This window comes from Acanthaster planci, linkage group LG11 (assembly GCF_054643075.1).
Source record: "Acanthaster planci isolate LZ-2023a linkage group LG11, COTS_SCS, whole genome shotgun sequence".
Taxonomy (NCBI): Eukaryota; Metazoa; Echinodermata; class Asteroidea; order Valvatida; family Acanthasteridae; genus Acanthaster; species Acanthaster planci.
In genome coordinates, this window is record NC_141787.1 from 6,051,158 (window position 1) to 6,071,594 (window position 20,437).

The following is a 20,437-nucleotide window of genomic DNA, read 5'->3' on the forward strand; positions in this document are numbered from 1 at the left end:
GGTTGGTTAATGGCATTTAAATGCCTTCAATTTTGGTGAAGGAACCCGCGTCTTGCTTCAAGAAAGGTATTCCGGAAAACACACCCCAGATCAGTGTAGTGACACCGCCGACGGCCCCTCTATCGTTGTGTTTTTAAACACGTATTTTACAGCGGTGCCGGTATGTTACAGCGTGGCAGTCGAAATAAGCATGGGGAGTCGTTAGCCTGATTCGGGTGACCACTCGGCGAGTGGGATTCTAAAGGAGCACACATGTACGTTTACATTATATTCATTATATTATTTTTTCTCAGCCATAGATTAAAAAAAAATGGGTTGGGGACTCCCTCGCCCAACAGTTACCTGATTTTGCCGACAAGAAAGAGAATCGACTTTCACCATGTACTCTAACCCGATCGCCGCCCCTCGTTTAAAGGCCTAGTAAGACCTTTGCACCGAATCGGCCAACCCCAGGCCCAATCCCCTCTACTTGGTTTCTTAGCTGGTTATGCATTTTTCAAATAACAATTCGCAGACCCCTCAGCTTTGCATGTTAGTGGTCTGCATAAAGGTCTTAATTGGCGCAATATGTCCCATTTTTGAAGGATTATGGCTTCGTATTAAAGAAGTCTCACCCATTGTCATAGAGCTCTGAAATGAACTAAATTAAAGGTATGACTAAATTGAATAATACAGAGAACAAGCCCTACACTGCTCCTTAGTCGTCACAAATGTAATAAATATGAAATTGAAATTTTCATTGTATGCCAATATGGTCAAAAATGCTAGATAACATAATTATAGTCCTGCTCCCCCAAATGATAGAATGATGCAAACGATAGCCAGCCAGCTGTTACAAACCAACCAAGATCTCACAGACTTGGACTACACTCATATCATTGTAATCAGTCAAGTAATAGCGCAGCAAATAGCCAAAATCAAGATTGTCCTGATCACGCGTTGTTTACCAAGACGGCTGGCTCTGACCAGCTTTGTCCGACGTCAACTTTGCGTGTTTGGAAGCAGTTTTTGTTTCGTTCGCGTGTTGAGGCTGCTTTTAAGTTCTGCTGCTCTGTCCTTTTTGCCTCGCTTCCAATTATTGGGGCCAGTGTCTCGTCGTAACTATCGATCTTGTGGCGAACTTAACAAATAAGAACGTAAGTAACAAAACTTCAATTAATACAGGTGTTTAAAAAGCCATCATTTATTAACGGTAACTTGGGATATAAGAAAAGAATAGTTGAACATTATGAAACTCATTCTGAAACTGAACTTTATCAAGAAGTGCAGACTTGATCAGACAGGCCGCACCTCGGGTACTGCTGTTTGCGCTGATTTTAAAAGAAGGTCGATTTCCTTCCTTTGACAGGATCAGCATTTGATAACTAAGCATGCCTATAGTGCAGATACACACCAACTTAAGCGCTGATGCCCTGCCGCCTGAATTCCGTGTCAAATTAGTGGAGATGTTCGCCTCCATTTTCAAGCTTTCTCAGCATGTAGGTATCATATTATATGTTTTATATGTGTAGCCTTTCGAGCATGTTTGTAATGGGAAAAGAGGGGATTGCGTTGTCCATTACCGAATCTTTTAGACAATTTTCATCTGGTTCCTGGGCTCAATTCTGTGATTTCAATATTGGATTTCTGGGGATTTTTGAAGGGGCAATCAATTGAGAGATATATCATCGTATGACAACATTTAGTAACAGTAATATTTTTTGGTAGGCACATTTTCTGGTAGACATAACATGTAAATTTGAATCTGGTGAGAAGTTGGAAGTGGGCCCGGTTGGGGCGCCCAATAACGGAATCCGTAGCGTAACCAGGATAAAGGTATATGGGTGTTCTTTTCCACACGGGCACTTGCCAACTGCAGCTTGTACATATATAGGTTGCATACATTCACGTTTTCAAAGGAGCACCAAGGGGCACAGACCTCCCCTGGGGCAGTCCTCCCTCAGTAATAACATCAGTGCTTAATGGAAAAAAGAGTTGTTTTCGTGTTACCTAGTATTCGCTGACCACTTTTTTGCGTTCATTCTGACCAAAACAGCCAACCCCCAAAAAACTAAAAACCAAACCAAACCAAACCAAAACCACTAAACGATCAGTAGCGCAACAGCAGCAGCAGTCCCACAACGACAAATAACTTACAATTATGAACAACAACCCCCCTACAATGTAACAAAACAATTGTAACAAAAACAGAACCAAAGAGCAGTCTTCCATTTTCTCTGTAATTATGCAAGTCTGTGTTGGTGGGGTTGTCGACTGACGAAAGACTGTACGGAGGGGTGGATGGCTCTGACCCGTTGTTCGTCATGCAAGTCATTAAAGCCGACGGATTCGAAGATGTTGACGAAAACCGGCAAACCATCAAGGCGCTGTTGGGCCTCCTGATTGGGGAGATGGGGGTTCCAGAAAAAAGGTTTGTGGTATACTATTGTGCACAATAAAGGCACACGTGGCAGGTTTTGTCCTCTACAAAAAAACAACGTGCAACACATGACTGACCTATGAATTGAGCAGGCAGTGCATACAGGACGCCCCTGGTACATTAATTAAAACCTTGATGGGGCTGTATTTATCCAAGTGTTTAAAACTGACCGTTTTATAAGTGGCTTTGCTTTAGCTTTTAGTTGGGGGTAGTTAAACACCACAGCACAGTCCAGGAAATCAGATTTTTTTTCATTCGCTTGCACAGGCATTTTTAAATCCTCCATCCGTGGGCCCCTAACGGAACCAAGAGAGGGCGCCATTTGTATAGCAAAGACGCTCCTTTGGTGGGAAATGCACTTTGTTGGTTCATGAACGACTACGAATGCATGTGTTTCGGTCGTATGGCTACCAACAAGGTGAACACTCCCCACCAATGTGAATCTTTTCAACAGATGAGGGGGTCCTTCTGCTCAAGGCGGAGAGGTCTACATGCATTATACCCTAGGCCGCTTTGATTTTATTCTACCATCACCCCCAATCGATGCTGGGTGCCTTTACCAGTTGTACTAATCCGTTATTTTCTTTCTTGCATTCTAATGGCTGCAGCATTCGCATCATTCTGCTCAACGTTCCTTCCACTCGCATTGGCATTTCGGCAGGATTGCTGACTGACGTCATTAAGGAACGCCAAAAAGCAAGTGGTACCAAACAACCGTCGCAAGATTAGATCGACACATATGAGTGTCAATCCAGAAGATATATTCCTTCTGATAGATATATTTTTTTAAAATACGATGGAAAATAAAATCAATTACTGCAGTTTTTTGTGCCGACACAAAAAAAGTTACTATGCATGTAATCATTTAATTTATAGATCAATAAAATGGTAACTCAATAACACATCAGCATAAAATTTAGTACTGGTCTCAGAAAATTAAGTCATACGTACAAATTGATTAGTGTGCCTATGTAAACCCTTTTCAACGTCCGCGACGCATTGTGGGTTTGGATATAAGAAAGGTATTTCGTGCTTTACCCTATGGAAAACGTGTGCCTGCAAACCAATCTACTTTCATTCCATTACATACTCTGATTCAAGCCATGCTTATTTTACACAGTGTTGCATTGTGGACTTGGGATAAAGATATGAAACGTCAAATTGAAAGGCTAATCAGAAAAAAAAATCAAGAAATTCCTTCAAAGAGCATCAGCTTATGTCTCGGACTAAGATTATGAATATTGAAAACCTTGTACTGGCCAATCAGAAATAGGACTTGAAGTTTATTTCTGCCGCATCTACCAATCACATTCACTTTCCAGTTTAAATTGACCAGTGCCATTTGGAAAAGGCAATTACGGACAAATTCTTTCCTCCTACAAATTGTGAAAATGAATTCGTTATTTGGAAATATATTTTCTTTCTAAGCGAGTCACTTTGATATAATGAGCTGGCTTAAGGAGTCACGCTCACTCGCCGCCGGGTTTTAAGAAAGATTGTGAAGAAAATTGTAAATTGATTTCTGACAGGTTTACTCCCCCATAGGTTTGTGCGTAAAATGCATGGCTTGTTTGCCATCCAAACCTCAAAAAGTACTGCTAACGTGGAAAAGGTTTAAGATGCTTTTCACAATTTGGAGGACTTTTCACCGAAGTAATGTCGACCATTTCAGTAAGTACCAATTTTAAGGAGCCAACCAAACCCAAATTCGTCGTGTATATTATTACACTTTAACGGCTGGTATGCGTCAAAAGAGGGCGCTTTCAAGTGAATCACATGAAATGATGCGCTACGTCACGCGCGGGTGAGGCTATGTTGTCTTGAGCTAGGTCTAGGTTTAGGTCAAGGTTTGGCTCCGTAGACAATAGACGTAGCCGTAGCTCTGGAAGCTCGTTTCGGACGCAAAACTCGCGCTGCGTCGAAAACCCGTAATTTACAGAACACGTGCACGGCCGGATGCATGTATGCGTACCGACGACGGACAGGCGCTAGGCACACTGCAAACCGAAGATTATATAGCAAGATGGGTAATTCGGCCATGAAGGTGTTACCACCAGGGGCGCCATTCGAATGTGAACGTTAATGTTTGTGCGTGCCTGTCGCGGCGCCTGCGTCTGCGCATTAACATGCACTGCGCCGGCGTAGTCCAACCAGAATGGCGCCCATGTGATAACAACATTTACGCGTATTAATATTCATGGTGAAGTTCCCCATCTTCCGCCGCTACGCGGCGCTATACGATCTTTGCTGCAAACCGTGAACACGTGGGTGCGGTGGCACACGTGCATGTTCTCTAGTGCAGGCTGAGCGCGTGTTGGTCGCTTTATTTAATCGTTTTTTTCCGCGACTTTATGTATCATCATGACAACACGTAAGAAATTAGTCTCTGAGGCGTGATATGGAGTAAGTACAATGTATTTTGCTTTTATTATAATGATCTTAATCTTGACTAGCATACTGCACAAATCGCCCCAGACATGCTAGATGTGGCTGTTAACGTGCAGTCCCTCATGCATCGCCCCCATTACTAAGATATTATCTAACATTGCCTTGAACATTTTCACATCTGGTGCTGATTTAATTACAGATGGCAAGGCATTCCACTCAGGAATAGTACGAGGATACAGTGACTTCCTGTAGCAGTCCTTGGGGGATCTTATAGTTCAAAGTATGAGCTGCATGTGTAGTCTGTTCACCTTGATTAGTGCGCAGATGACTAATATTTTGTGGAATAAGCCTGTGAGCTTCCTTGCAAAGAGTGGTCAGTCTTGCCTTCCGTCTTCATACATGTTTCCAGGGTTTCCCATTTAAGTTCTGAAATCATATCTGTGACACTGCTGGTTCTATTTTTTCACACTTGGGCCAATACTTTATTGTAGTCCTTGAGACCATGGAGAAAGGAAAAGGCCATGTTGGGACTAATCCTAGGAGTAGGATCAACACTAGGCACACTCACTGGCTACAGTACATACATGTACATGTGCATGGCCCATTTCTGTGAAAATGACATGAGTAACTTTAGTAGGCCTACATGCATTTGCCCTCTTAGATTTTGCACACATCTTGCAAATTGTTTATCCCTCCCAAGCAAGTCATTGGGTGTGATGACGTGCTCACCAGCCTAATACTTGGCTATCCCAAATGATATAAGTCCAACAACATTAACAATGAAGGACCAAAATAAATTTGTCTAGTGCTTGTCCAACTTCACTTTGGCATGCTGTGTATGTTTGAATTTTTAAAATGATATTTGATTTGACTGCACTTGCTGAACCGAGAGGTATTACTTTGTACCTTACCATTCAGGAAGTAACACGACTGCATCAGGATGATGAAGATCAGTTAATAATAGTTTGAACAACTTAGACTCTACGAATTGCCTTTTTAAAGATTTGGATATGGTCCGGCGAAACATGGCACACACTGTATACTCATCAGTGTGAAGTCACCAACTCTGTCTGGAATCAACTCCCTCCGATTGGTCCCGAGTCAACTCGCTCTCGTCAACTCCTGAAGGCAGGCACATGGCTGCAGCATGAATAAAAATCTTCCAAGCAAGTTCTGCGACACTTTATTACTCCTGTATTAAAGTACACATATTTCCAGAATTCTGAAATAGCATACATGTACAGTACTGTTCACGTAAATTTACTGCCAGGCACTTGGATGCATCATTAATTACCACAGATGAGAAGGTAAAATCCCAGTCTTTCTTCCTAGACTGACAAACTTTGTTATGTACATATTTCCAGGTTTCTAACAATGCATGTACACTGCATTTAAACATACCTGTACATGTATAGTCCTATACTGACATGTGCAGCTAATACGCAACGCCCTTGGCTGGTTCCCTGTCTAGTCACACACTGCTTGTTGCAAATCATTGGTAGAGTGGCTCGCACTTTGCGACATACACTAAAGTGACGAAACAGCCGTCAGTTTTGTGCAAGTGGGGCAAAGTTCGTCCGGAGTGGGAAAATGGCGACAAAAAGGTAACATCTTTTCAAACGAGGAAAAGGCTAGTTTTCTGCAATTAGCAACCTAGTGGATTGTTTACCCAGTAAGTAGTGAACATACCGGTGCAATTTCAGATCCTAAAATCAAGTGGATGGTTAGTTATGCCCCCAGATATCCCGGATAAGTTATTCGAATGAAATCCCTATGGACTGTGACAGGGCTTAGTATATGATTGAGGAGTATACGTTGGGCCCTGTTTACGGGTCTCCGTTTTGTTACAATCCCAGTTTACCCCAATCCTTTTGTGTCTCCCCGAAAAGGTACGTGTGGAATTTACGCACTTTTTAAAAACCTATAAAAGACTCCGTAGTCATTAGTTTCGTTCTCAGTCAGTGCCTACATGTATATGCTCTTGGCATGTGCTTTCCAAAATGGCCAGCATTGGGTCAGCACCTCTGTGTTGTCTTCTCCTCTTCTCGGTGGCAGAGGCTGACACCGCTGTGGGACCGTGGACCCTGGAGTGTTGTGGCTCCATGCTGAAGCTGAATTTCGAGGACCGACACCAAACTACCTGTCTGAGCTGGGCTGTTCTGTTGCGGGATGTGGAGTAGCCCTAGCTTTCGTTTTTTCAAAATAGTGCCGTCCTTGGTCAGCATGTAATACTACAGGCAGGGTTTTTCAAGGTGCCACACATCGGAAAATTTACCATTTTGGAAAGCTTTAGGGTGCTTGTATGAAAGTCCAAACTCTGAGGAATACGCCAGTTAAGTAAAATTTTCAAGTCATTCTCATTTCAGAAGATATAGGATTCAAAGTTTGTGACAATCCTGCAGTTTGGATTTCAGGCATTTAAGACATGCCTTGAAGTAGGGCTGTGGTGGCGACAGAGAGACAGATTGTAAAAGAGAGCCACTACAGCCCTATTTGTGGGGCTAGGTGTGGAAGTGCTTGGCCTGACAACTGTACTCCTTTAGCCATGGTGCTGACTGTGCGGGGCCTCATTTTACTCTTTCTTGTGTTGGCTCCTTAAGGTAATTAATGCTCGGCCGAATATAATTTGCCTCTGTCCAATAATGATTTTGATGATAATTGTGCTTGGCTTGCTAATGTAAATATGTTTGTTTTTATGCTTTTGCTTGTCCAAATTTACGGTGTTTTTGCATGAGAAATTTAAGTTGCAAAAAACACTAGATTTACTTTGCTTTAACTTATTGCTTTGCTGGTTTAAGTTTATAATTAAATGTTATTCCAAATTAGTTCCTTTGTTGTCCTTTGACCGTATTTTAGTGTCCTTGTTCCCGTCTTTTGATTTTCTTCTGCCGTGCGCTCTCCGTACGTAACACTTTCAATAGGCCTACATCCATGATCATGTAGGCCTACCTAGGCCTGCATCATACATGACAAAAATGTTGAGTTCACACATTGCTACTGTCACTGTGTACTATACTGAGTTCCAAAGCCTTTGCAATTACATCAATCAGGTCTATTGACCTGATTTCTATTTTTAATTTTTTATGAAGTGCAAAATGAACACTTTGAAAATGTACCCACGATGAAGAAAGTAACTACTAACTTGGCAGCGATGCATGAAGAAAGTTAAGGAAACTTCAAAGAGTGGCATGTTAGAGATTCAACTTCATTTAGGGCCAGGCTAGTGGACTATACCTCTGTATATGTGGCCCTACTCCTAGAAACAAGTTGAGGAAGGATTAAACATTGGGATAAAGCTCCGCTGCTGTGAACGGTATCGGCCACATAAAGGTATTTCTCAATTGCCCTTTTGATTAATTCACCCAGCAGTTTATCGTGTTCAATTTGCCCAAATGGCATATTCCTGACCATCATGCCTGTTGGTGATTACTTGTCATCTTGATACCTTAATTTTGTTACAACTGTGATTTGCTCAAGATCTTCACTGGTAGTGAACGTGTACAACTCCAGACACCAGCAGTTGTAGTGATCTCTGAGAACGTTAACCCTAACCCCTGAAGCCCTTTTTGCTAGGGACCCCCCTCAATCCTTCAGAATCCTCCAATTTTTGGGGTGAAAAAATTAGATTCTCCCTCAATCCTCCGAAATCCTCCAAAATTTCATGAAAATGTTACCCTGTGTGCCTACAGCCTCAATCCTTCAAAAGCTGGCAATTCGTGTCATTATGTTGAGGCAGTGCAAATGGCATTCTTGAGCAGTGCAGTTAATTCAAAAGAAATATTGGGCTGAATAAATTCATGACGGAGGAAGAACAACACAAGGTCAAACCCATGACATTCAGTCATGGCATCCTTTGCAATCAGCCATACACTTTTGCCATTCACCCTCAATCCTCCAAAACAGCCCAAAGGATTTTGGAAGAGTGAGCTAGGAGGGTAAGGGTTAATTACTGCACACCACATTAGGTGCGTTGCACTAGCATCTATTATGTGTTTGAATGAATCTATTTTTAACATAAGAGTTGCTCCCCTTAGGCTTTCATGCCTGTAAAAGTATGTGGTATACCAGAACAGTTATTGCAAAAAGTTTAGGACCACTCTACAAAATGCATCAACCAAAGAAAAACCAAACTTAAACCGATCAATCATGGCAACTTATGTTTATTTTCAATGTGTAACCTTAGTATCTTGGTTACACAGCTATTTGACTGCATTTGCATGATTTGAAATGTTAACAGTCTAATGTTTAGTGTGACCTCCTTTTTTCTGATTATTTTTTTTTACCCCCGCTGCCTTACAGACAAAATGTCATACAAGACCTGCCCTTGCCAAAAATTGTATTCAATTGAGTGTACAGATAGCACTACTTCAGTGATGTTATGCTTTATTCAGTGAGACAATGTTATGCAGGCCCAGTGACAGAAATACCAATAAAATTCCACTGTGGTCTTGAACTTTTGCAAATGACTGTAGTTTAGAGTTCCCCTTCCTTGCATTTGGCCACATACATGTAATGTGACCATGATACTCAGTAAAGCAGATCAGCAGAGACAAGTCAACTTAAATGTCATGTATTGTTCCACATAACTGGAGTGTGGTTTTCTGCTTGAGTCCTGTCTGCTAGAGTCAGTGATTGAAGTCTCATAAGTTCTGTTTGACACACTGACTGTGCTGATGAATGCTAAAAAAGCCGGGTTATTTTGGACCATGTGACTTGTTGCAGCTTGCACTGTGACTCGGCAGTCCCCTGCTTCATTTTGTAAAAAATTAGGTACACTCAATCCAACATACTTTTCTGAAGTTCAAGACGCACACACTGTATGTGCCGGCCCACCTACGTGTACATGTACATGGACATTGAGCACGGCAGTGGAGAGGTATAAAGTTTTGGCTGATCTGTGATTCCACAGCCTCCCCCAGCTCTTTTTTGGTTAAATTTTAGTTCATAGTTTCCAAGTCTTACTTAATTTTTCAGTTTGGTCTTTTTTTTAAGGGTTGATTTTTTTTGGGGGGGGGTTGATACTTACATGTAGAATTGGTGTGTGAAACCCTATTGATTCAGTTCCTTGCAACTTTGCCGTTGAAGATTCTTCAGTTAGTTTGAGTTTCTCTTATTGTGATAGCTTGCTATTTTTCCAGGTCTGCCTTGTACATGTAATCGAATGCACCCTATACGCTTGCATTACATTGGCACACTTAGATGCTGGACCCCACGCCACCTGCATACATACCTGGCACCTGGCAATCAGGTGACAGATGACTGGATGTTGGAGACATGTAAGTCTGGATATGACATCATGCTCATGCACAAGTACATGTAATGCTAACCCTTCTGATTTGATCGCAATTAGGCAGCTGAGGTGGCTTCACCCTCCACCCATGAAAGGGAAGAAAAGAGCAGAAGAAATTTTTGAAGGGGGGAGGAGGACTGCGTGGGGTGGAAAGCGATGGAAGGTGTTATGTCAATGTGTGTGTGGGAGGGGGGAGATAACCTTTCCTCTATACAGTCAGGAAGATCAGACATAAATTGAATATTGTACCTGCTTCAGCTGCAAATCTTGCCTTATTTAAAATAAAGTTGAAGTTACCACTTGGTGCAGCCAGCAAAAAAATGTACGGTTCTGTTAAGTTCTGTTGTCGTAGAGAACTACATTGTAAATGAAAACCTAAAGAGACTGCACAGTACTGGATGTTACCACTTTGTAGACATGATGACAAATACTTTCTGGCTGAGAACATAACCGACGGTAAACCTGTCTTGAAGTATAATTTCCCCCAAAATTTACTGACAAAAGCCCTAATTTTGAATCTTTGAACTGGTTTTTTTTGCAGTTCCTTAAAAATAACAATATGAAAAAGAATATTTGTCTTGTGTTGGTGAATAAGTTAAATCATTTTATGATTATTTTAATTTCACAGATCGAGCCCCTTATTGTCATAATATCTGCACTCTTGGAACATTGATGAAGGTCCAAGCAAGACGGTCAGATTGTGGAATCAAAGAGGGCCAGCAGTCTACAACCTATAGAAGAGGAGTTTAAAAAAATGGTGAAAACTGCATGTATCACATTGAAAATACTGACCTTGACCCTAACCCTGCCAGATGCAGCATACTGCAGCAGATGTAAAAGTCTGATGCACTATAGCCGTGTTCCCATTGGCCTTTGTCTTCCGTGGGCATGTGGAAATTTACTGTGGCATTCCTTCCTGTCAATCTACTGCGCATTCCCACATGGACAACCGTAGCGGAACATTTATTTGCTCTGTTAGGCCTAATAAGACCAGCTGATTACACTGCCTGCGCTGTACAAATCATGATGAAATTGGCAAAATCTGACAAAAACAAAGATAAAATCAGACAAATTTGACCAAATCTGCCACAAAGACGACAAACTCCTACAGGAAAAGCTGGACACAATGTGTGTATAGCTTTATCCTGGCACGCCTCACTGTCTGTGCACGACTCCCATGCTGCTGTACTTATGGAGCTGGAGGCTTGGGACCATACAACCCTTTTTTCTATGTAAGCAGTAGTCTGGCTTGTATGTTTAGCATGGTCGCGGTCAATCTACATTGTATGGAAACTGTTCCCATTGGACTTTTTGCAACCCTGCGAACTTACTGTGGCTGCGCGGAAATCTTCTGCGATCTTTTTTGGCCCCTTAGTTTTACATTGTGATAGCGGTAAGTTGACAGGGACTTTAGTTTACCGTATGTTCCCATTGGATTTAATTTTGTAATTCTGCAGGAAAGTTGTGGTAAGTTAACCAAAAAAGTCCAGTGCGAACACGCCTTTTGATGCACTGGTCGAATTAACAGCAGCCAAACAAACTGGTGATGTTGAGACAATGGGATCTTGTACATGTGGTGGCTGGCAATCACAGACTCTCAGCCGTTTGGCGGGGGGGGGGTAGTTGACCTGTAGGATCTTGTTACACTGGGCAAGCAAATTACTTTGACAAATGATGCAGACTGATGTGTCTGGCAGGGTTTCTAGCCAAACAACCCTGAACAGTTAGGGTTATATATGGTGCTTGTTTTAATTATGAAAATGGCTTTCATATTAATTGACAGAAATGAGGCCTTTCTATTTCTCCAGTCCAGTTAACTTTTTTTTATTGTTAGAGCACTTGCTGTCAAGTGGATAAAAGCAGAGATGGTAGTGAGAGTGGAAGAAACGTGCTGTCCATCCAGGACAAGTCTGTTATGCAGGGACTGTAAGTTATCTTTTCAAGTATTAAAGATGATGTTGAGGCCATACATTGATGCCACAGACAAATGCACAAAGCAACGTCAAAGCAATATTGAAGATTTCAAGTAAAGACACTCAAGCCAATAGGGGTCATAAGATACTGAACCTGAACCAAATCACTTTCAGGTTTCACAACTTAGCAATCACCATTGTGCAGTTGATTGTGTGAGTTCATTTGACCCTAAAAGAACCAGGGAGTAGAATCTGCCCCCTCAGGATTTTCTCTGATGTCGCCACAGTACAGTAGTCAAGCCTTCAGGAGTTTTTCAGAAACTCTTTTGTGTTCTTTTTGACACCGATTCTGTGTAAAATCGCACATACATGTACATGTAACTTTTTCGTTACAAGCACCTCTTTTTCCTGAAAGAAAAAGCCTCCCCCCCCAAAAGTAAGTCTGGTCCAAGCCAATTTGGCTCATCAGGCCAATCTTTATTGCGGTTTCCTCGGCATAAAATGACTGAGAATATTTCTGTTCCCCCTTGGAAGGGATGCCAGTCCATCAAAAGTTGCTTCCCAGCTAATGCTTGTGCCCATTTATACTCCAGGGTGGAGAGAGGCAAGCAGGGGTGAAGAGGCTTGCCAAGGGCCACAACATACTGCCAGCAACTGGATTTGAACCTCCAACCCTATGATTGGAAACCATAGTCCCTTACCACTTGGCCACACGAAAGAGGTCAGCCTTTTCCATTTTTGTACGAGCCAAGCCTTTAGTTTCATATTGCAGCTTTGTACAGTGACTTTGACAGCAGTTCATCACACATACTGTTCTCATGCAACACCCTATTTCCCGAAACAGGTCAACCCAAAAAAGGTACCCGCACTTTCAACTGCTGTGCTGAGTGCAAACGGTGGCTGAAACGCTTGTGACCATGTTAACTATAAGTTGACTGGTGGCATTCCCAAAGGTACAAAGGCTGGGCTGGTGATTTTTTTAGCCTACATTAACAATGCAGCAAATGATGCCCAAAATATGTGCTGAAAGTATATGGACGACTTGACTCTCGGTGAAAATAGACTCATCAGTGAAGCTAGTAAGGTACAGAATGATCTTAACAATCTGAGTAAATGGGCCGTTGAGAATGGGCTTTCCCTTTACCCATCCAAATGTAACTTCATGCAGATTTACTTCGGTAGACAGGAACTTCCTAACACACAATTTCATATAGCTGGTGCTCCTCTTGATCAAGTTCAGCCTTCTGGGTGTTACATTACAGCATAACTTGAAATGGGATAGTCACCTAACGGACATCGCTAGCAAAGCATACTTAGCTCCCTTGTGGCACTCTGAAATTACATGTTCTCAATCTGGTAACTTAGAATCGATCCAGAAAAGGGTATGTCGCATCATACTTGACCAATTCTACACTTGTTATGACCAGGCCTTCAATGTCCTCGGACTTGAAACACTTGTTAGTAGAAGAAGTGATCTGTGTCCTAAATTTGCTCTAAATACTTTTAATTCTGATAGACTTAATGCATTTAATAAATCCCAAAGTAACCACAGGATGAACCTCAGATCAAATAGAATTCTTCAAGAATTCACCTGCAAAACTAAACACTTCAGCAACAGCCCATTCCCTTATTTCACAAAACTTATTTTTAACTCCTGTCATCTGTCTCCTATGTTTTGTCTTGTAACCCCTGTCACCTTTATGTGTTTTTCTTCTTCGCTTGAAATGTCTTTTATATTTTTTTTGTAAATTGAAATTTAAGCTTATCCGTGTATGCTGTTCAATTTTTTTTAAAAATCTATGAAGCCCTTTTAAATTCTGTTGTAAAACTGTACTGCAATTCAGCCCTTGGGCTGCTATTGGCCGTGTGCATTAAATAAACCACCAATAATAAGAATAATGAAAACAGTTGTATGTCAGATTGATTTGAAAATCACATCTGTATTGATAAGGAGTGTTTTACGTGCACACCGAGTGTTGAAAAAAATCGGGATTGAAGACGGCCAATATCTTGATTGTGAGATGATACAAAATAACCCGGCAACTTCAGGGTTAACACTGAAATAAAATTGACAGAGCTTGATTTCATTGATTGGTTTGTCCTAGATATCCTGGCAGAAGGAGTTTTCGTTATGGTTGCTGCATCAGAGGCTCCGCTATAAAATGCTGACCAGTCATAGAGGGCGCTATTACCACTCCATGAAACCTACTACACTGTACATTATACAATGGTAATGGAAAGATTAAAGGAAAAAAGAACTGAACACTGCCTTAATTGCACCATGGTAATGGAAAGAGGAAAACACGAAGTGAATGCTACCTGATGATTCCCTGATATACATCACAGCAGTAGCGCCCTCACTCACCCAGAAAAGCTGACAAATTGTAATGTTTGTAGCAAGATAGAGAAAATTGTAAATATTCTCTAAATTGAAAAATTCAGAGGACCTGACGTTTCAATACTAGCAGAATTTTCTCCAAGTTATGTGCTCAGGTTTCAACCAATACAGTTAAATTTGTAGTGACAGGTACATGATATAAAACTGAACGTTTGGAAGTGAAAATATAGAAAGGTTTGCGAATATATGTTTGACCTCAAATAGAGTGAAATACAAGCAAAGTCTGAATATTTTGTGTGCTTTTAACATTTAAATTTGTTATTTAAATACATGCAAATCTGCTGTGCCCTCTAACCTTTTTTGAAATTGCGCAATCCTAACCTTTAAATATAAGTTCCGAAATCATATACCTTAAGAGGCCTATGGCCTGGTGGTTAGCTTGCTTGCCTCCAGGCCAGGGGACCCCGGTTCAAATCCTGGGGTCCCTGGGAAAAGAAGGTTTTTTTTTTTTTTTTTTTTTATACTAAGTTTTTTAACAAAATTGTGCATGCCCACCTGGAATTGAACCCAGGTCCTTGTGCATAGCAGTTAGTGTCCTTAACCGCTATGCCACGGCACTTTCTTGAAAAAATGTGCTCGTTTCTAAATGTTAAACCTTTCGTTATTTGGACTTAGAATATTTTTCAGCCAGACTATGTACTGGAGATGGGCAAGGGTGGAAGTCCTAGGGGCTGGAAGTCTGAGAGCTGATAGGAATAGGCTAGAGTCAATGGCTGAGGGTTTGGGACAATCAGTATTGTAGCTCTGAGGATACCATGGGGTTGAAGGACATTGCTTCTTCATGATCCATATTGCCATTGGGTAATTGTAGCCCTTATAAAATTGAGACTAAAATGCTCCAAGAGGGAACTAAAGGAACTTGGAAGACTAGTAGGGCTTCCGTGTAGCACGAGGCTGTAATGTAAAACCTAAAGATGTAAACAGATGTACCTTAAACTATGGCAGTTTAAAATGGTCCAGATTAGGAGAAGGGTGAAGTGGAAAGTACACAGTTTTACAAATAGATATACATGTACGAACAAGTTGTTCTGCTAGGTTAAATAAATGAACATTTATTTCACTTGAAAATAGAAATTAACTGGTTATAGCAATAGATGGGGATAGTTTACATACACACAAAAGCATTTTTGCAAGGTAGTATTTTCAAAGGAAACAAATTTCATGTCAGTGCTAAAAGGTCCTTAGAATTTACTAAAAGGTGTTTAGTGAAAAATGCTGTTTTAGACATTAATTACACATTAGAATTGGTACAAATTTAAACATGTTGGCTGCAAAAAAACTAGTTTTATGACTAAAGAATAGAAAACTGTTTAAATCAAATATTTCTTTCGTGAACAGAGTAAGGCCCTTAAGAGTTTTTTCAAAAATTACATATTTGCAGTAAGGACCTGTCAGCGCTGAGCCAACAATTTGCGACTTGCAGTTTTGTGATAATTTCAAGAGAAATACTTTTTTCTTATGCTCTGGCAATGTGGATGTACAACTTGGAAAATATAAAAAGCTCAAGGAATTGTGTCTAAGGAAAAACTTATAAAGATGAACAAAAAAAAGGTGTGGGATTTTAAATCAGCAACCTCAGGAACACTGTACCAGTGCTCTACCAACTGAGCTATCCAGCCCTATGTCAGTGGTTCTTCCCATTTGTTAAAATCTCTGTTTGGGAGAGGAACTTTTTAAAAGTGAGGTTCAGAAGAGCCACTGGGTTGACTGAACAGTCCTTGTATTTTGGCTGCCTGAACGGGAGCATCATTCAATTTTTAAAAGTATACAATAGTTACAAGCTTTTAGTCCTCAAAAAAGTAGTTCATAAGTGTCTAGAGTCTTTCCAAATGCTAATTATTTGCAAATTTTGAAGTACATGTATAACATCTCGATAACTTAAATGTACACACGAATGTTTTAAATGTGCATTAATATGAGTCAATGCGTTACGATGAAAAGAAACAAATTAAAGGTGAAAAATAGGTTTTCTTCAAAAGCAAACTGACCAATTGTCAGTTCAATTTACAGAGTACCTCTTATTCATGAACAATTTGAATGTGAGTACAGTACAACGTCACTATACTGAACAACTGGGTATATGGGACATACCCCTTGGCTCCCAAATTTTCTGCGCACTTTTACCGAGCATCACAATTAAAGAAAAAAATTTAGGACTGATGACAGTGACTCAAAAGTTAAGATGTCAATAAACTCCGAAACTGGAACGGCCATATAATCAGCCCGTAGCAATACAAGCAGCCGCACAAGAGAATCTGTTTTACACGAACAAGAACACACACACGTATGTATGTGTAACAAATGACATTTCAACGTAGGAAATGGCACCCTCTCTGTTATGGCAAATAGCGCTCTCTTTTGCCAGGACTTTTCCCCCCTTTTTTATGGAAATTGGAACATTTCGATTTTTAAGCCTCTGAAAATGCAACAATTGGAACAGTACCAATGAAATCACAATAGTTTGGGAGCTATGCTACACCAAGCATTGTGTATGGACCCTGCCCTGTTCATTATAACAGCACTGTACTGTATACCAATATACACTACTCAAAAGACAGACAGACATTTGTCTGAAAATTTCAGCTAGGTGTGTACCTCACTGATTTTACTTATTGTACAAAGAAGCTCATGTTCATGCTTGGTTGAGCACCATAGAATGTGAGACTATGCAATTGGTTAGTCGCGTCTCAGAGCCCAATAAGCCTTTTGTAAGTTAACTTTGACCCAAATCTGGTACACTGAGTTCTTTAAATTCTTGTGAACATAACTTGAATTCTTACTAAAACCATTGCTGCTATACCTCGTGATTTGGGGCAAGTTTCGCTTAGTTACGTACATGTAAGAGACACCTTGCAGCAATACACTGTTCTCAATGGATAAGAAGGGCATAAAGGAACCAGTCCATTCCAGAGATGGTGGTCGCTATGTGAAAGCTTGCCCCGAATCACGAGGTATAGCAACAGAGTCTTCAGACTGGGGAATTCAAATTGTTACGTTTATGTGCAGTCAGATAACTCAGTGCACCAGATTTTATTCAAATTGAACTCACAAATGGCTTATTAGCTGGAGGGGTAAAAAAGCATTAGACAATGACATGAATGAGACTGGCCAGTACTATACAACCCTATTGTGGTATAATGATGTGCACGCATGTGTATCACTTTAGGACATTTTGAGAAAAAGTGACTGAAATATTGGACCTCTTACCATTTTGTGTTGAGGTTTTGGAAAACCGTGAAGTTATTTTTTTCAAATGTCCTGACGACCACAAATTCAATTTTGTTGTATCATCATTTTTACAGATAATTATAAAAAGGTGATTTGGGGGCGGATTTGCAAACAGATACATGTCAGATACTGCATTATTTTTCTGAATAAAAGGGTCTCAACAGTTACATGTAATTTGTTCATGCTGAGATACACACATGTTCAAAGTGTTCATTTCTGTAATTCAGAGTCACAAACAGTGCCCTCACATTACTAAAATATAGTCATAAACAGTGCCCTCACATTACCGTGATATCATTTCAACCCATAAATAGCGCCCTCACTTTACCGCGATATTCTAATTTATAAACAGCACCCTCACATTACCGCGATATCATTCTAACTCTTAAACAGCATTTTCATATTACCGTGATTTCATTCGAACTCATTAACAGTTCCCTCACATTACCGTGATATCATTTTAACTCATAAACAGTGCCCTCACATTACCGGGATATCATTTTATCTTGTAAACAGCGCCCTCACATTACTTGGTTAAGACTCAATTTTTCAATCATTTTCAGGGCCGTAAAGGACCTGGACAAGGTGCTGACCAAAGTTTTTTTTTCGGTATCGTGAGACTTCAGTATACTGTAGCGGAAGTTTCTTGTTTTGATGCCATAAAATACCCGAATTAAATGACGCTCATTTTTACGATATAAATACCATTTGTTTAAAATATTCATTACTAGGTATGATCCTTTGAGTAGTGTACAAATGCAGATAGACTTGCTCCATCACTAAGGTGGAAGCAAGGAACTGCATCTCGGAGAAGATTGAGTCGTCAGTTTTCTTGCCTTTTTGTGAATCGATGCCTAAGATTCTGATGAGGATGCCTCATGCAATCTTGGAAACTGTTCCTTCTCAGTGATGGAGACGAGGACTGGCATCTATCTGAGTTCCTTCCTCTCCCTGACATTCTCAGGAATCATCTCTGTGAAGTCTCATAGGATCTTGTCCTCCATCTTCTCTCCAGGTTGAAAGAGGCGAGGGTGCTCTTCTCATCAGCATCATGGTCTGCTTCTCCTGGGGCATACCTATAGCTTTCATGTGAGGAGATCTGGGGAAGAAAGTTGTTGCAGAAATTGAGACATTTCTTTAAAAATTGTAGTATCCTTGTACGCTCCTTGTTTTTACACCCTTTATTTCCTAAAGAGAACTGTTAGTGTCTAATGCTTTTCAATCCATTTTCATGTCAGAAATGAACTACTTGTATGACATGAGTATTCCTTTGACACTGCTGATCCATTACTTGTGAAAGCATTTGTGATTTGTACTCCGTTAAAAATATTTTTCCAGACACCCTTTCAAAAAGTGATATTTGGAACACTTAAAATTGTCTTTCCTTTTTCCCTTTTCACCCAAGTGAGGGCGCTGTCTTACAGTAACACTGCAATGTCAATCAGGGAAGACCACAAACCTAAACTATCTATGGACCAACAGCTCCTACAGAAATCAACGATTGATCCCGAAAGTGTGGGCAGAAATATTACAACAGTGTGCACAAGTCTGTTGAGCTGGATACAAATCGCAACTTTTGGATGGTGACTGAAAATACTGTTAAGTGACAGCATGGTCCCTTTTTGTGGTTTGGTTCAACATTTGTCACAATTAAAGTAAATTGTTTTTTAAATAAGAGGTCTGAGCACTTAACCTTTTGTCCATATTCATTGCTTGCCTTCAAAAGCCTGAACAAATCTCCATAATGTATGTGATTTTAATTTTTTGACTTTATTTTTGACATGTTTTGGAAACACAGTTCTCAGTGCTCTATCAGATAAAACTTGAGAAAATACGTTAAGTTTGCTTTTCAAAATATTCACTAAACAACCACTGACAGGGGTGTCAGGAATTTATCTGAATTTCACATAATGTGCACCTTGGCTTCTACTAATGGCTTGTAATAATGGGCAATTATCAAAAATGGACACTTTCCTTATATTATACCCCTGCTGTTGGTCTAAAGGTATTTTACGTCTATGATTGGACGCTTCATTTCATGAGTTTTACTATTAACCACTTCAGGCCGGGGCATTTTGGGCCGGCATGACTATCATTTTTTCCGTTTTCAAAATCCTTCAAAAATTCATCATTTCATTTAACGGTCGTTTATAGCCGCACGAAGTAATCTTTAGGCACTACTCTAAGTTGACAGGTGACCTTCATTGATGCCCGAGTATTTCAGCCAGGCCTGCAACGATCTTTTCCTCAGACCAATTTTTTTGTGAGTTTTCCATGACTTTCCCGGACAACTTTTTCCCAGGATTTTCAATGACTGGGGGAAACCTGTACAAGGAAAAATGAGTTAACAGGTATCCAAAAGGTATCCAAAATTGTTGTCGAAAAGCATACTTGGTTCAGATAGAGGACTAAATTCTGTGAGAAACTGTTCTTTCTGGCAAGCGGTCATCATGAAGAAACAATGATTTCAAGCAGGTGCCTTCTCAAATTTTTGGAAAGTCACTATTAGAAATGTGTGCAAGCACTGTCCAATGCACAGATGCTAGCAGAGTCTATAATTCATCAGTTCAGGGGGTGACAAGGTGTAGCTGCATTCGACTGAATGTGAGAATGTTTCCCAGATGCTGAATTCAGGCAAAATTTAAAACACAACTCAGTAACTTTTGATCTGAAATCTAAGTCCTGGAATAGTTTTTTCAGAATATGGAGCATTCACCATTAAGCTGAAACTTCATCTTCATCAAGTTCGTTCTTGTGTTCCCTTCTTTAGATTTTGAGTAATTTTGTTGCTTCATAGGAAA

General features: G+C 40.4%; 2 protein-coding genes across 20 annotated transcripts in view; one reads left to right on the plus strand and one right to left on the minus strand.

The window, feature by feature from the left end:
• On the plus strand, nt 1-16,391 carry LOC110990106 (MIF-like protein mif-2). Of its 13 annotated transcripts, none has more exons than XM_087143154.1 (11): nt 1-1,478; nt 2,232-2,410; nt 3,028-4,822; nt 5,007-5,180; nt 5,726-7,407; nt 7,897-8,137; nt 9,946-10,083; nt 10,726-10,854; nt 11,932-12,023; nt 12,604-12,731; nt 14,116-16,391. In XM_087143154.1, the coding sequence occupies exons 1-3, from the start codon at nt 1,371-1,373 to the stop codon at nt 3,146-3,148; spliced, it is 408 nt and encodes a 135-aa protein (XP_086999280.1). In that variant the 5' UTR covers nt 1-1,370; the 3' UTR covers nt 3,149-4,822; nt 5,007-5,180; nt 5,726-7,407; nt 7,897-8,137; nt 9,946-10,083; nt 10,726-10,854; nt 11,932-12,023; nt 12,604-12,731; nt 14,116-16,391. The 13 variants fall into 13 exon arrangements, with proteins under 13 accessions (XP_086999280.1, XP_086999282.1, XP_086999284.1 ...); XM_087143156.1 differs by having other exon boundaries at nt 8,068-8,137; XM_087143158.1 differs by lacking the exon at nt 7,897-8,137 and adding an exon at nt 12,855-12,963.
• LOC110990102 (uncharacterized) overlaps nt 15,586-20,437 on the minus strand; it is a 20,857-nt gene continuing 16,005 nt past the window's right edge. For all 7 annotated transcript variants that reach the window (XM_087143166.1, XM_087143163.1, XM_087143164.1 and 4 more), the window contains one exon: nt 15,586-18,735. The gene's annotated coding sequence lies outside the window, so the exon portion shown is untranslated. The remainder of the gene's footprint in view (nt 18,736-20,437) is intronic.